The sequence below is a fragment of the Drosophila hydei genome, unplaced genomic scaffold (assembly GCF_003285905.1).
Source record: "Drosophila hydei strain 15085-1641.00,03,60 unplaced genomic scaffold, DhydRS2 tig00008130-arrow-arrow-pilon, whole genome shotgun sequence".
NCBI lineage: Eukaryota > Metazoa > Arthropoda > Insecta > Diptera > Drosophilidae > Drosophila > Drosophila hydei.
Window position 1 is genome coordinate 738,946 of NW_022045839.1, and position 15,977 is coordinate 754,922.

Sequence of the window (15,977 nt, forward strand, 5' to 3'; positions counted from 1 at the left end):
ACAAAAGAATCCAATTCGATTGACCCATAACAGGAAAAAACCGCACAACCTTCGGTATATCAAAGAAAAACTGTAATACTTACACCTGCAGCCATATATAGTCGTGTAACAGCATAAGTTAACGTTTTTTCTCAGTTCAGCTAAAACTAAATACAAATAAAAGATCTGCTCGGCATGAATTAATTAAAGGCTAATGAATAACCATAATCCGGGTTCGAACTGCGGGGTAATGTCTGAATGCTGTATTACTATACGGATTAGCCGAGGGTCATAGTCGTTAGAGGTATCCAAAACAATGTGAAATATATAAAAACTAATAATTGTTAGTAATAACAATGATAATGATAGTGCTGATGGTAAAAATAAAAGTAATATTAAATAAAATTATATTTCTAATGATAATAATTAAACGAATAAATATAATAGTAATACAAATATTATAAAATTAATAATAATAAATAATAATAATACATACAGAGTTATAAGATTATGAAAAAAAATCATCAACGATAAATGTAGTTTTGGTAATAAAAATAGTAAATAATAATACTATAAATAAATAAAAAAATATATTAATAGCTAGGTATACAGCATTTAGATGTGTGCAAACAATGTATATATTTAGCCGACAATATGTAGGCCATACAATAATTGTTTACACACACCCACGTTGGCTAGTTGCACATAGACATTTGCCACATTTGGCCAATGCCAAGCGACTGGGGCTGCGAGTTCTTGCCACAAGTAGTTTTGGGGCCGGAAAAGTCATTAAGACCGTAAAGTTTGGAAGGCGATGTGACCTTGCATTATAAAAATTTCACACCATTTCGGCACCAAAGTTCTATGCTAATGTTATTCACAGCTCGGGCGAATTTTTAATACGAATTTGGAAACATTTGTGTGCTGATAATAATTTTGCTTCCATTCTCTCGATATCCAATTGGAATTCAAAAATCTCAGTCCAAAAATGTGACGTGACTGCAATTACTGCGGTTTCTTTTGCGAGACCGAAGCAAATGTCGCCAACCCATAGAAGCTAAAGAACTTTATAAATGAGAAAATTGAATGTAGATTGAAAATTCCATAATGCAGAAATTCCATTTTCTAGCTGAGCACACTTCTACCCACATATACCTTTATGTATTGTTGAGTCTATAAATACAATCACGAAGCCTTTAAACGAAAAAAGAACAATAAACTCATGTCTCCAAATGGCCAGAGACAATCAGACATCTACGCGTTGACAACTGCAAATGGTCAGCAAATGGTCAACTTCAACAAAAATCGTGGGACAAATTGAAAGCAATTTATCTCTTTTAATGGATCAATGCATCTAAATTGTAGCCTTTGTTTAAATAAATGAATAAGTACACACATACTTAAACACATGAACATTTAATTCTAATGCTCGTAGTGAGTGAGTAAAGCATATTGAGATCCTAACTTAGGATATTATACTGCATATTGACCTTGTATACTGTATTATTGCTATCAATTGTTAAATAATGTATACAGACTATACCTTGACTTCTACTCGTTCACGTTGTGAAGCGAGTATATTGGTCAAACTTATACTTAGACGTATACTGAGACGGAGACGGAGACGGAGACGGAGACGGAGACGGATACGGAGACGGAGACGTAGACGGAGACGGAGACGGAGACGGAGCTTATACTTATACTTATACTTATACTTATACTTATACTTATACTTATACTTATACTTATACTTATACTTATACTTATACTTATACTTATACTTATACTTATACTTATACTTATACTTATACTTATACTTATACTTATACTTATACTTATACTTATACTTATACTTATACTTATACTTATACTTATACTTATACTTATACTTATACTTATACTTATACTTATACTTATACTTATACTTATACTTATACTTATACTTATACTTATACTTATACTTATACTTATACTTATACTTATACTTATACTTATACTTATACTTATACTTATACTTATACTTATACTTATACTTATACTTATACTTATACTTATACTTATACTTATACTTATACTTATACTTATACTTATACTTATACTTATACTTATACTTATACTTATACTTATACTTATACTTATACTTATACTTATACTTATACTTATACTTATACTTATACTTATACTTATACTTATACTTATACTTATACTTATACTTATACTTATACTTATACTTATACTTATACTTATACTTATACTTATACTTATACTTATACTTATACTTATACTTATACTTATACTTATACTTATACTTATACTTATATTTATGCTTAGAGCAATGTGCAGTCAGTTACTCTAAACTGTATATTTTTTGTTCAAACTATCTATTTCTTGGGAAAGCATGAAATTGTCTTAAAAACGAATAGGAATGCTCTGAGTAATTGCTCTCTAGCAATTGATTTATTGCTGAAAATGCAGTTCACGTACAAATGCACTCGCATTGGCAAATAAAGTTCGTGACCTCAATCATTTGTTTCACTTGAAGTGCGCTTTGCATTTATACGATATTGAATGTGTTTATATTTATATATATTTATGGGTGTGTTCAGCTCTATTTTGATTAAGAACTGCAGACAAAAGCCTATGAATTGCAAGTTTTTGAAGCATACAAAATAAAGCTTAGTGGAAATTTCTCCTTTTTGGCAAGAAACTTTGCAATAAACTTGGCTAATTGCACACGAAATGGCAAATGTGTGCAAAATATATATATCTATATATATATCTCAAGAAATTAGCGGTTCATATAAATCTGTTGCGATTGAAGTTGCGCATTCATGAGAGCGTATATCGTAGCTATACATCGTAAAGCAAATGCCAATAAAAATTAAAATTTTAAGCGATTTTTGCCATATATATGTATACATATTTTTTTATTTTTGTCTGCTTCTAGCCAAAAAGCAAATACTAGAGTTTTGCACTTAATTAGTTGCTGCAAAACGCGCAGCGCGGCGCATTGCGTCATTGGCTGAGCTGATTGAACTCTGGCGATTGCATAAAGCCATAGACGTACATATACAGTTACACATAGCTGATACAGATACAGATACAGATGCAGAAACTGTGGCCAATTTGCACTTAATTTAAAACTTAGCTGGGCACGATTTTTTATGAAGTACTGCGGCCACGTTTTTACCTCTTTTTTTTTTAATTAATTGAAAAACTCCAAGTTCACAAATGAGCAAAAAAAAATATATTTTTTAACAAATGTTTTTTGTTATTGTTAGTTTGTTTTCACTTCATTTATGTTGTGTTTTCTTTGTTTGCAGACAAACAACCGGATCAGACGTCGGCGGGCTCCTACTGGCAGCAGCACGTGGCCACACCCAGCAGCTCGACGCCCTTCGACTCGCCCTTCTACTCGGCGACGCATGGCCTTGTGCAGACGCACCCTTCGCTCGCCGGTGGCATACCAGCGTCACGTCCGGTGCCCCTCAACAGCAATACCCTGGGCAGTGGCGTCCCCGCCAGCGGCAGCAATCCAGCGCTGACAGCTGGCAGCGGCTATCTCAACTCGCGCGGCAGCTTGCCCACATCTGCGCGCTATCCGCCCAAGATTTCCGGCACTGTCGTCGAACCGAACCCCAAGTCGCCGTTCCGTCATTTGGACTTCTCCACAAGCGCCACAGCCGAGCTGCGTCGCAATCCTGCCCTGTCTGCGCCCGATGAGTGCGCGCGCGCGTGTCGCGAAGGCGAACCGCCCAGGATTTGCTACTATCATTTCACGCTGGAATACTACACGGTGCTGGGAGCGTAAGTCCTTACATAAGCCATAACACAATATTTATTAATGAGCGCGAAACCCGTAACACGAGGTCTATTATAAAATCCGTGAATATGTATAAAAAAAAAATATATATATATATATGTATGTATACGTACGTGTATGCATATGTGTAAAATAAATAAATTTGAAAGTCTGACGATCACCTGACGGACCATAAACCAGAAATCCAATCAAGGCTTCACACACACTAAAAAAAAAAAGAGAAAAGTAAAAAGCCATAACAGCCAATGTCCGTAGGAGTAGGTGTCTTTCACACACCCATATATCTGCACACACACATGCACACAGTGACAATAAAAAATTAAGTTAGACCTCCACAAAGCAGGCGAATGACAATCCATGGAAGTTCAGGTTAAGGCAACACAAGCACACAATTAAAATGCATATTTCTCTACAAATTCAGCTCGAATTAAAACACCAGGAAAAAAGCGAGTTCATAAAACAAAAAACAGAAGAAAAAACGTCTAAGCTGTCACTGCACTGCACTGCACTGCACTGCACTGAGAGCGTGATAGGTCCATAGACATAGACACAGACATACATAATACTTAATTCCCACGCCATAAACTGCATTGCCATAATATGGCAGACAAAGAGCTAAGCACGTTGGCAGCAACAACAAAGTTGAAATACTGAACAATATGCAGAGTGCAAAGTGTAAACAAACAGCAGCAGCAGCAGCAGCAGCAGCAGCTCCGGTTACGGATCTCAGCCAGTTGCCCTAGTGCCTGGGCTTAAAAACCACAATCCGTAGTGCCAGCCTATAGCAAACATAGTTGTCAACAGTTCGACAACCTCGCTAGAGACTCTTTAAATTTGAAAAAAAAAAACAAGTAAAGGATATGCTTGACTATAATATACCCTGCAACCGATAAGGTATAAGTAGCTGCAAAGTTTACATATATAAACAAATTTAATGACTCTGTATTTCCATGTCATAGGTCTAGCAGTAGACAGCACATATACTCTATAAGTAGGGATGCAAAGAGTAACAGTAAATGTCAGGTAGATTAATCAAGCTATACCCAGCGCTAGGCTGAGTCTGTCCTGTCTTAAGCTCTTACATAACTCTCTTTGCTATCATATTAAGCCTCACGACAGCTAAAATATTTTATTTGATATATACAAAATCATCTTCTATTTACAGTGCCTGCCAGGTGTGCACGCCCAATGCAACGAACACCGTTTGGAGTCACTGTCAGTGCGTCTTGGCCGATGGCGTTGAGCGTGGCATCTTGACAGCGAATCGCATGATACCCGGGCCCAGCATACAGGTGTGTGAAAACGACAAGGTCGTCATTGACGTGGAGAACCATATGGAGGGCATGGAGGTGACCATTCACTGGCATGGCATCTGGCAGCGTGGCTCGCAGTACTACGATGGCGTGCCCTTCGTCACACAGTGCCCCATCCAGCAGGGCAACACGTTCCGTTATCAATGGACGGGCAATGCGGGCACCCACTTCTGGCACGCTCACACCGGCCTGCAGAAGCTGGACGGTCTGTACGGCAGCGTCATTGTGCGACAGCCACCATCGCGGGATCCCAACTCGCATCTGTACGACTTCGACTTGACCACACACATAATGCTCATCAGCGATTGGCTGCACGAGGATGCTGCAGAGCGTTATCCGGGCCGTCTGGCTGTCAACACCGGCCAAGATCCCGAGTCCATGTTGATTAACGGCAAGGGACAGTTCCGTGATCCGAACACTGGCTTCATGACTAACACGCCTCTTGAGATATTTACCATTACGCCCGGTCGTCGCTATCGATTCCGCATGATCAACGCCTTCGCCTCGGTGTGCCCGGCTCAAGTGACCATCGAGGGCCACAATATGCAAGTGATTGCCACAGACGGAGAGCCCGTGCATCCGGTCAACGTCAACACAATCATCTCCTTCTCAGGTGAGCTCCACTCAAGAGCTCACGTTGATAGACTATTTTAATCTATGTTCTTTATAGGCGAGCGTTATGACTTCATCATCACTGCCGATCAGCCCGTGGGCGCCTATTGGATACAGCTGCGAGGTCTTGGTGAGTGTGGCATACGACGAGCCCAGCAACTGGGCATTCTGCGCTATGCCAGAGGCCCCTATCAGCCTGCTTCGGCGCCGCCGACCTACGATGTGGGCATTCCCCAAGGCGTGGTAAGTTCCAAACGCCTCCTATATCAATGCATCTTTCGATTTTAGTCCTTCAACAACAGAAGTGCAGAGCTACGTAATTCGCAACGTCTTTGCAGCTTACGCCTTCAGTTGAGCTTGAGATTTTAAATAATTATTCAAATGGGAATTTTGGCGCCATAAAGTGTTGTATTGGATAGGATGGAATAACTAGCTTAGTAGAGCTGGTCATGTTCGGCAGTCGATCTGTCCGTCGGATGCGATCTCAGATAGAATTTTTCTTATCTTAACTTTTTTAGATAACTCTCTTATTATATATGCTGTTATCTATTAATGTAGACTTGGAATTTTGAGCAAAGCGGTATCAGTATTATTAGCAGCAGTGGGAAATAGCAGAGACTTGAGCTTTGTCCTACATACACACTCGAATGTCATTATTAGTTCTTTAGACTTTCATAAAGATATCAGATCTAGAAGCAAAGTTATTCACTCACTTGTAGTGTCAAGTCAGGGTAATTTCAAGTCGCGCATTCCCGTCTAGAAGACTCAATTTGTTTTTTAAATATATCTAGCCTTTCCATATGATCTCAGTTCCGTTTGCAAGCGAATCCCAGGATGGAAATAGAAATATTTCTTTCTTAACTTTAAGTTCTGCAAAATTTCAACTTTATTTTGATTGGCATTAAAAGTAGTAGTATTATAAAGTTAATCAGCTAAGCCATTGCAAGCAATAGAGCTTTCTTCTACTGAATTTGAAGTGTGTACAGTCCACTGTCCACTTCTATACGATCTATCGCTGTAAGTACAATGTATTATATGGATCATAACTCAAACGTTAATTGGAATTGTAAATAGTAAATGCGTTGTAAATATCTGAAATGTGCCAAAAATGCAGCTGAGACGCATGCCAATTCGCATAGTTTAATCATCTTCTCTGTATCTCTTTCAAAAACCCTTATGCAACAATCCCCACACCATGTATAATACCACCACTCATGCAAACTCGAATGTGGTCTTCCTGCACATGTACATATATGAACACCAATCAAAATCCTTTTGCAAATCTGACGACTGACATTGTGACGTAAAAACCCAAAAAAAAAAAAAAAACATAATAACAAAAGGTCATGAACCCCCTGGACGCGCAATGTAATCGTCAACGCAACGACGCCATCTGCGTGAGTCAATTGAAAAACGCACTCGAAATCGATCGCGGAATCTTAGCTGAGAAACCGGACGTCAAGATTTTCCTGCCATTCCGTTTCTTTGTCTATCGCGCCGAGGATCTCTTCCAGCCGAACACCTACAACAGATTCTTGGGTAAGCCAAAGACTAATCAAATCGTTCATCACTTATCTCACTTGTATCGCCTTTCCATAACCCATTTCCAGTGGCTCCAACCGGCGATCATGTGATTTCGCTCATCGACGAGATATCCTATCTCTCGGCACCCGCACCGCTGACCTCGCAATATAATGAAATTAATCCGGAGCAGTTCTGCAATGGCGACAATCGTCCCGCCGACTGTGGACCCAACTGCATGTGCACCCACAAGATCGACATACCACTGAACGCCATTGTCGAGGTTGTGCTTGTGGATGAGGGTTAGCTTCTGGGATTACCCATCGATCAATGGGTGACATTGTTATTCATATCTATTGTCCAATTATCCAATTGCAGTGCAACAGCCGAATTTGTCGCATCCCTTCCATTTGCATGGCTATGGCTTCAGTGTCATTGGCATTGGACGCTCGCCCGACTCCACGGTCAAGAAGATCAACTTGAAGCACGCACTTGATCTGGATAGACGCGGCCTGCTGCACAGGCAGTACAATTTGCCACCCACCAAGGACACCATCGCAGTGCCCAACAATGGTTACGTCGTGCTGCGTTTCAGAGCTGATAATCCCGGTACTAGCAGAGTATATCTCGACTTTTGATGGAGATTAACTTTGACCTTTGTTTGCATTCAGGTTTCTGGCTCTTCCACTGTCACTTCCTGTTCCACATTGTCATCGGTATGAATTTGATACTGCAAGTTGGCACCAATGCCGATCTGCCACCTGTGCCACCTGGCTTCCCAACCTGTGGCGACCACACTCCACCTATACCCATTAATTAAGCCTAGGCCTTAGTTCTGTTGGCGCTAACTAGAGAAATCCGCACAAAAACAAAATCAAAACATAAAAGAAAGAAACTGAAAGCGAAAGCGAAGAAGACCCAACTACACTGAACGAAACAGTTTGTACAAAGTTTTTTCTTTTTTCAAAGAAACAGCACAATGAGTATGTATGTATTTGTTGTAATATAGCCCCGACACCCTGATAACAACGATATATATATGTGTATCACCTGTATCACCTGTATGATATTTACCTGACTTCCGCAACTGCTTGCCGCCGGGTGCACCCCGCCCCCACTAAATAAAGAAACTGAAAATTGCATCAAGCAAACGATTGCCCTTTGACCTTGCCCTATGCCCGAATCACCCACACACACACACCCACACACACACACACTTACACACACACATGTAGTACACACAGATGTACTGCAGCAAGACGGTGCACTGATATTGAATGATGTTTGGAGCAGCCATAAAATATTCACAGAGAACAAAATCAATTTCAACAAAATTTCAAGCCTAACGTAGTGTGTGTATGTATATGTATGTACACATATATGTAACTAAGTTCATGTATGTATATTTAAACTTATGTATATAGGACCAATAGATCACACGCTGGTGCCTACAAATTTATGCAAAGCTTCAATTTTCAACTGAATTCCAAAATTCTGAATTCTCAGTTTAACTTTGACTTTGTGTAGATTGCAAAATACATGTAAAAACAACAACAACAACAACTATAAGTAATAAACTTAAATGTACATAAAATGTTTGTAAAAAATGAGAAAAAATCGAATCTATATATATATATATATTATGCTTAAACAACCTACTTATGTAATGCCTAGGGTCTATTTAATGAAAATATACTCTGATTGGCTTGTCACAGTCATATTTAATAGCTGCAAATTTCTTTCAATCAATCTGCATTTGTAATTGATAACAGTTAAAGTAAATCTTGTACATTGCCCAAACGACTTTATGTATTTGTATAAACTGGAAAATCTAGAGAGATTTTGTTTTTGTAAAGCTTGAAAATGTTACGATACAAGAGATGAACCCAATTAACTGCCGTTAAATTTATATTTATTGTTTAAATCAATTTTAATAAAATACGAAAATTTAAAATAACTTCACAATTTCATTTGACAATGCAAGCAATATAATCTTGTACCCCATAAAAGGCCTTTGTACCCAGTTTAAACTTGAAAATATAAACGATTCCCAGTTCGAGTTGTCTGTCAACTTTGCTCCATAACTGTAGGGTATCTAAATACCTGTGGGTGTTCACCAAGTATCTAATCTTCCATATAGCATGAACCTGATTTAGTTGTATATAAACCCATTTTATATTGATCAGCGCTGGGTACAGGGCATCTGCTAGTCGTTACGTTTCGACTAGAGCACTTTTAGCATTTAAGATCTTTTCTTTCTTATATGATATTTCATATATGTATAAACCAAATAAAAAACATTTCTTTCAGATAGCAAAACCTTCTCCGAAGCACAGCCATGCAGCATGCACCGCATGAAAAGCCTCATAAAAATATTGATCTAATTAGATTTGCTTGTAAATTGAATTTATTCACAGATCTTAAACCCGCTGGATGCGATTTGCGATCGCAAGCGCGCCGATGCGATTTGTGTTTCGAACCTCAAGAATGCCAAAAAAGTTGATAAGAGCGTTTTGGTCGAGCGGCCCGACGTCAAAATCTTTTTGCCTTTCAGATTTTATGTGTACGATCCGAAAACGCTATTCATACCAAATACGTACAATCGATTTTTGGGTACGTACTCATTGGCCCGATCGGGCCTTACGCGTGTCTCCATTAACTCCCGCCCATTCGGCTTTGCTTTCAACTAACACTGACATAAATACCTTTTCATATATGTTTACGCTCATGTACTAAACCTAACAACAACCCGATCGCTATCAACACACACATGTTTAGTTGTGCCTAGCGGTGACCATCTAACCTCTCTGGTCGACGAAATATCGTACATATCGCCACCGTCGCCGCCTCTGTCCCAAATCGATGATATACCGCCCGAATACTTCTGCAACGGCGACAACCGTCCGCCCAACTGTGGACCCAACTGCGAGTGCACGCACATGGTCGACATACCACTGGGCGCCATTGTGGAGGTGGTGCTGGTGGACGAGGTGCAGCAGGCGAACATAAGTCATCCGTTTCATCTGCATGGCACAGCATTCTATGTCGTTGGCCTGGGTCGATCGCCCGACAAATCGATCAAGAAAATCAACTTGAAGCACGCCTTGGAGCTGGACCGCATGGGCATGCTGGAGCGCGACTTCTCCAAGCCACCGCTCAAGGATACCATAGCTGTGCCCAACAACGGCTACGTGGTGATGCGGTTTCGAGCCGACAATCCTGGCTATTGGCTATTCCATTGTCATTTCCTATTTCACATTGTCATCGGCATGAATTTGGTCTTCCACATTGGCACACAAGCCGACCTGCCGCCAGTGCCGCCGCGATTTCCCCGCTGCGGTGATCACGTGCCGCCCGTTACCTGGTACTAACTAACCATACCAACAGCCAGCAGTTAGTGGTTTTCCAACCACAACGACTACGATTCAATTTATTTATTAACCAATCGCTTTAGCCTAACTTAACTCGTAGACTAAAAATGTTGTAAAAAACTGATGATTGATGTGGGGTGATATACCATACTAGATCTATGTTTGTGCTTATTATGTGTTTATATCTATATATATATATCTACATCTATGTATACTTATGTTAACGTGTGTGTCCACAACCAACTTATAGCCTTAGAGAGTACGTTTCGATGCGACAAACTGTTCATAGACCACAGCTCGCATCGTCTAGCTGGCTGGCTGGCAGCTGAGCGTCATAGTCAAATGCACTAATCCTTTTCGTTCTGTAGTCGCCTCGGATGCGGATCATTTAATATCGCTGATCGATGAGGTCTCGTACGTATCGCCGCCCTCTCCCATGCTCTCGCAGTACCAGGACATACCCGAGGACTACTACTGCAATGGAGACAATAGACCCGCCGATTGTGGCGAAAACTGTCAGTGCACTCACAAGATCGATATACCACTGAATGCTATTGTCGAGGTTGTGTTGGTGGATGAGGTGCAGCAGATCAACATAAGCCATCCGTTCCATCTGCATGGCACTTCGTTTTACGTACTTGGTCTGGGCCGTTCGCCGGATACGCATATCAAGAGAATGAATCTGAAGCATGCCCTAGACCTGGATCAGCGCGGTATGCTCGAGCGACAGTATATAAAGCCGGCTCTCAAGGATACGGTAGCTGTTCCCAATAACGGTTATGCGGTTCTGCGATTTCGAGCTGACAATCCCGGGTTCTGGCTGTTCCATTGTCATTTCCAATATCACATCGTAATCGGCATGAATTTGGTCTTTCAAATTGGCACTCCGAAGGACTTACCGCCAGTGCCTCCGAACTTTCCTCGTTGCGGTAACCATCAGCCACCCATAACTCCCAGCACTTCATGGTAGCCAGACTTTAAAAACTCTCATAAGTAGCAACTAAGTGCGTTAGACCTTTAAGTACTGTTATTTATCATTGTAGACATTAACGAAATTCTACCTTTGCGCTGAATTGCGCTGCTATTCGTTAACATTAAATAATAAAATTGTAATTAAATTTAAATTTAAATTTATTTACAAAGAATATGGCACCAAAATGCGTATGATTTCATTAGTCGATTCTCCACTGCCTTATTCCGAAATGCAGTAAAATATTAGGTGAAAGGAAGGCTTGGGCCCCAGAAACAAAATTACAACTGCTATATACTTTTAAACATTGCAGAGAAACTATCGATACAGTGGATTATCATCGAGTGCAGAAATCATCGATATGCATCAGACTTAAACTGGAAGGTTACCCAACTTTAAAAAACTCGATACAAGAATTCAATTTACTATTTTCCAAGCCGCTGGCGTATTATAATTTATCTGTCTATGTCACGCCAATCAAAGCGTTGTTTGTGTTTATAAAAGAATTACTAAAATACGAAATAAACGTTAAATAATACATTTGCTTTCGTTTTAACAGGGTGGCAGCACTATTAGAGTGTAACAGCGCTGCCACTATAAATAAACATACACAATAACAAATTAGCTTGCAAATAATAGCATTTTATAAAATAGTATCATTATGGGAAAGTCAGAAGGTATGTATGTATAATTAAAATATAAAGTAAATAAAACCGTTAACATTATTAACTATTTAAGACCGCCGACCAAAGCGCAGCAAGCGACAAAAGCCTGCAAGGTTTGTGTCACCTACGGAGTCCCCACCATCGCCGACTCAGGCAAATTCTGTTTCAGAGACAGTCGATGTGGCCACAACCCAGGCAGTCGTACCAACAACTGCCAAGCCTACAGTGTCAACTGCTCCAGTAATCAATAGTAATAGCAGTAGCAAGACCAATGAAGTGGCCAGTCAACGTACGCGACCAGCTGCCAGCACAAAATCTTTGCCAGGCACCGCAACACCTCCAACCAATTCCGCAAAGAAGCCGAGGAAACGTCGCAACAGCGATACATCAAGCGATGAAGAACGCTGGCTGAATGCCATCGAAACTGGTAAACTTGAAGATGTAGATGATGAGTTGAAAAAGATAAAGGATCCCAAGCTAATGACAGCACGTCAACGTGCCATGTATGAACGGACGCAGGACACTGAGCCAGCGCTAGCGGGCTTTGTTGAGGAACTTATTGCTCTGCCCAGCGGATATAGGGAGAAGGAAAAACCACAGACGGCAGAAGAGATACAAAAGGCTGCACTGAAGTCACAAAAACGTAAGCAACAAGCAGATGAGCGTCGTGAGAAGGACAAGCAAAAGACGATGGAGCGCTTGCTGAAGAAGCAAGAAAACGGCAAACAACGCTCGGCAGCTCGTAAACAGCAAAACCAAAAACAAACAACGCCATTGCTTACCTACATGAATACAGTAGATGGAGCCTACATCATAGTACCGCCAGGCCAAGAGTTTCCAATTCAACCCCAAACCGCAATCAAACCGCCGCCACCTCAGCTATGCGGCATCGCCGGCTGTAGCAAACGCAAGGTCTACAATTGCTCTAAGACAAATGTTCCCCTGTGTAGTTTAGCCTGTTACCAGAAAAATCTAGCTGTCGTTTGATTATAATGTTAAGAAATTATATTTTATTGATTCATTAAGAAATTGTTTATGATTTCCTGCTGTTCAGACTCGATGCGCTGCAAATATTGATATTCGCTCTTCAGACGCTCCAACTCAACAGTTTGTTCTAGAATCTGACTCTGGTACACTTGCTGCTCCGTCTGACGCTGCTTGGCCATTGTCTTTAGCTGATTTTGTGTGCCGATGGCACGCAATTTCTCGCTCTCCACATCTTTTGAAAAATTGTATGCTATTTTGTAGAAATCCTCGCCGAATTTTTTGAAAAGTTGCAAGTTCCTTGAATATTCCAAGCACTGCTGCCGCAACTCGATTGTCTCATTGGCAATTGTCGGATCTTGCACTCGAAGTCTGTAAATTTCGTCTATATAAAGTCCAGCCTTCTGCAGTTCCTCCATATTTTAAATTATTTTATTGACAATTTAGCTACTTTACTATGTTTTGTTATGCGAAACGATGTTGCTATGACTACGAATACAACCCTCTTCTAATACAGCCTAAGGCTATTTCAAATTCATGGTATAAGTAAGCAAACTAGTTTTCAATACAGATTAAATATATGTGTATATATATTTGATTCTACGATTACAAACGTCAACTATAGAAGCTAATACTTTGCGCTCTTGGTTTGGGTTTGGGTTAGGGTCGGGATTGGGCTTAACAGTTTCGACGAGAGAGATGAAAGGGTGGCAAATATACAAATATAATTGCGATTAATCTCACGTTGTTCACAGTTCTCTGTTTTTAGTGCATATAAGAAAATATGAATAACATTGGTTGCATTTGTTTGTTTCGGTAAGTTTATAGATATAAACGAAAATCGCAGCAGCGATGCCTGCGCTAAGAGCTCAGGAGGAGGCGAACCAACAATGGCTGCAAGCACCGCAATTTTGCCATCAAATCTGTGGAAACTCCAATTTATACCTAAGTCAAGTGGGATTGTTACGTTTGTTCGAGCGCAAACGTGCCAAGCCTGTGCGCTCTTCCTCCTCGTCGCTAGTATACTGATGCATGCTGGTGCCGCTGACACCACCTGCACGCACCGAAGATGTTGCTTGAAGCAACTCCTGATCCGGCGCATTGCGATTCTCATAGAGCAATACCTGCAGGGTCTCCTCGTAGATGCGCGCCTCCGGAAACTCCACTTTCGTGTGCTTGCGATCTGTTGTATAAACAATGGAGGTGCAGCAGACCTCCGCCACTTTTTTGCCATGACCATAAAAGGACCAGCAACAGATTTCACTTGGACCAATCACATCCTTAATAAAGAGTATTCGCTCGTTAAAACGCAAAGACAACTTGTCAAACAGTTCAATATTCTTGAGCAAATTATCATCCGAGGTGCTTGTGTACGAGTATTTGTTATTCTGCCGCTGTACCACCAAAATGACCGCCGGCTTCGACGATGAGCTGATCAATAGCTGTTCCTCCTTTTGCGACGTTATCAAGGGTATGCGACAGATGGGCTTCGGCTCCTGGTGCGTATACAGTGCTCTCTCGCACGACATCGCCAACTCTGTGATGCAGTAGTACTTGGCTTCGGCGAGTAACTCTGCAATCTCCTTGTTTGTCTCTGGCAGCGGTACACTGCCATCACGTAGAAAGTTTAATATTATACCAAAATGATTGCCACACCGATCAATTAAAATCCAACCTGAAATTGTACGCAGCCATTTAAGAAATATCTGTTGATGAATTTCAACGTGCACAAACCTTCAGAATCCGTTAGCACCTCCATGCGCCCACTAAACATGGCGCTTAGCATGGTATCATTATGTTTTGTTAGCGTACCTATTGTGGTATAATACAAACGTCCACCCACATTGAGCTTAACATACTGAGATGCGTGTCCCTTTAGCAAGACTTTCTGATCACCGGACATGGTTTCGGGCTCCTTGGCATGAAGTACAAGCTGGTTGCTGGTTGCCTGGCTCAACTGTACTTTGTCATCAAAAGCACGGCCCAGATCATCAATTTCAATACTGCTGCTCCCGCTGGTGCTGGTGCTGGTGCTACCGCTGTTGCTGTTGCTGTTGCTATTGTTGGATGCAGCAGCTACGGTCAGTGTACCGATGCTTCTGTTTACTGTGTCCACGCCCTTTTGTTTGGAGCCTCTGCAAACGCTTTCTTTTGCGTTGCTTACGCTCGCCGTGAGCGCCAATGGATCAATTTTGGCGAATATATAATTCTCTTAATGGGAATATGAAATGATTACTAACAGAACTCTTGACGCACTCAATCTTATAAAAACGAACACACTCATATGAATATATACATATATACCAAATATGAATATACTGAATATTCAACAATGTATTAAATTAGAACATAACGCGTTAACTTGCTCAAATACCATACCTATTTGCTTAACACAACTAATTAGTAAGCAGGACACTTTTAACGTATAGAAAGATAGATAATATGAATTATTAAAATTGTTGTCTCATTAATATTTTGGGATTACCTCAGTTCTATTTGTGGTAGTTGCTATCGGTTATAAATCTCACAATACGCACTACATGAACCTGTGGGGTGCAGCTTACATTTGGTATTTTCTTTGGCACTAAATTAACAGCACAGAGATACTCTTAACGAACAGCTGATTACCTCCCTGAAATGCCAAACAATTTTTAAGTAAATTTTACAGTCGAATTATTTAGTCACAAGACAGCATTGAAGTTACCATTTACTTTTGTTTTTAATATTATTTTGTAATCG

General features: G+C 40.5%; 4 protein-coding genes across 4 annotated transcripts in view; 2 read left to right on the top strand and 2 right to left on the bottom strand.

Annotated features, from left to right (window-relative positions):
* Nucleotides 1–8,607, top strand: part of LOC111600060 (oxidoreductase OpS5) — a 30,711-nt gene extending 22,104 nt beyond the window's left edge. The window contains exons 2-8 of the mRNA XM_023315989.2: nt 3,303–3,786; nt 4,968–5,728; nt 5,786–5,970; nt 7,071–7,266; nt 7,338–7,550; nt 7,627–7,857; nt 7,920–8,607. Coding sequence (XP_023171757.1) covers nt 3,303–3,786; nt 4,968–5,728; nt 5,786–5,970; nt 7,071–7,266; nt 7,338–7,550; nt 7,627–7,857; nt 7,920–8,068 — 2,219 coding nt within the window. The 3' untranslated portion in view covers nt 8,069–8,607. The remainder of the gene's footprint in view (nt 1–3,302; nt 3,787–4,967; nt 5,729–5,785; nt 5,971–7,070; nt 7,267–7,337; nt 7,551–7,626; nt 7,858–7,919) is intronic.
* Nucleotides 8,608–12,143: 3,536 nt separating this feature from the next.
* Nucleotides 12,144–13,256, top strand: LOC111600001 (INO80 complex subunit B). Its single transcript, XM_023315903.2, has 2 exons — nt 12,144–12,266; nt 12,328–13,256. Exons 1-2 carry the CDS (start codon nt 12,251–12,253, stop codon nt 13,239–13,241), a joined length of 930 nt encoding a protein of 309 aa, XP_023171671.2. The 5' UTR covers nt 12,144–12,250; the 3' UTR covers nt 13,242–13,256.
* Nucleotides 13,257–13,264: 8 nt separating this feature from the next.
* LOC111600003 (intraflagellar transport protein 20 homolog) lies at nt 13,265–13,920 on the bottom strand. Its single transcript, XM_023315904.2, has one exon. It carries the CDS (start codon nt 13,655–13,657, stop codon nt 13,265–13,267), a length of 393 nt encoding a protein of 130 aa, XP_023171672.1. The 5' UTR covers nt 13,658–13,920.
* A 78-nt stretch (nt 13,921–13,998) lies between these two features.
* On the bottom strand, nt 13,999–15,945 carry LOC111600136 (BTB/POZ domain-containing adapter for CUL3-mediated RhoA degradation protein 3). Its single transcript, XM_023316112.2, has 4 exons — nt 15,924–15,945; nt 15,618–15,653; nt 14,973–15,449; nt 13,999–14,913 (listed from the first exon to the last, which is right to left on the bottom strand). Exons 1-4 carry the CDS (start codon nt 15,943–15,945, stop codon nt 14,189–14,191), a joined length of 1,260 nt encoding a protein of 419 aa, XP_023171880.2. The 3' UTR covers nt 13,999–14,188.
* Nucleotides 15,946–15,977: the final 32 nt, after the last annotated feature.

Coding starts and splice junctions, on each gene's coding strand:
- LOC111600136 (XM_023316112.2), bottom strand. CDS start 15,945: ATGGTAACTTCAATGCTGTCTT. Junction 15,654..15,923: donor GGTAACTTCAATGCTGTCTT/GTGACTAAATAA, acceptor ATACGTTAAAAG/TGTCCTGCTTACTAATTAGT. Junction 15,450..15,617: donor TAGTTGTGTTAAGCAAATAG/GTATGGTATTTG, acceptor ATTCCCATTAAG/AGAATTATATATTCGCCAAA.
- LOC111600003 (XM_023315904.2), bottom strand. CDS start 13,657: ATGGAGGAACTGCAGAAGGCTGGACTTTATATAGACGAAATTTACAGA.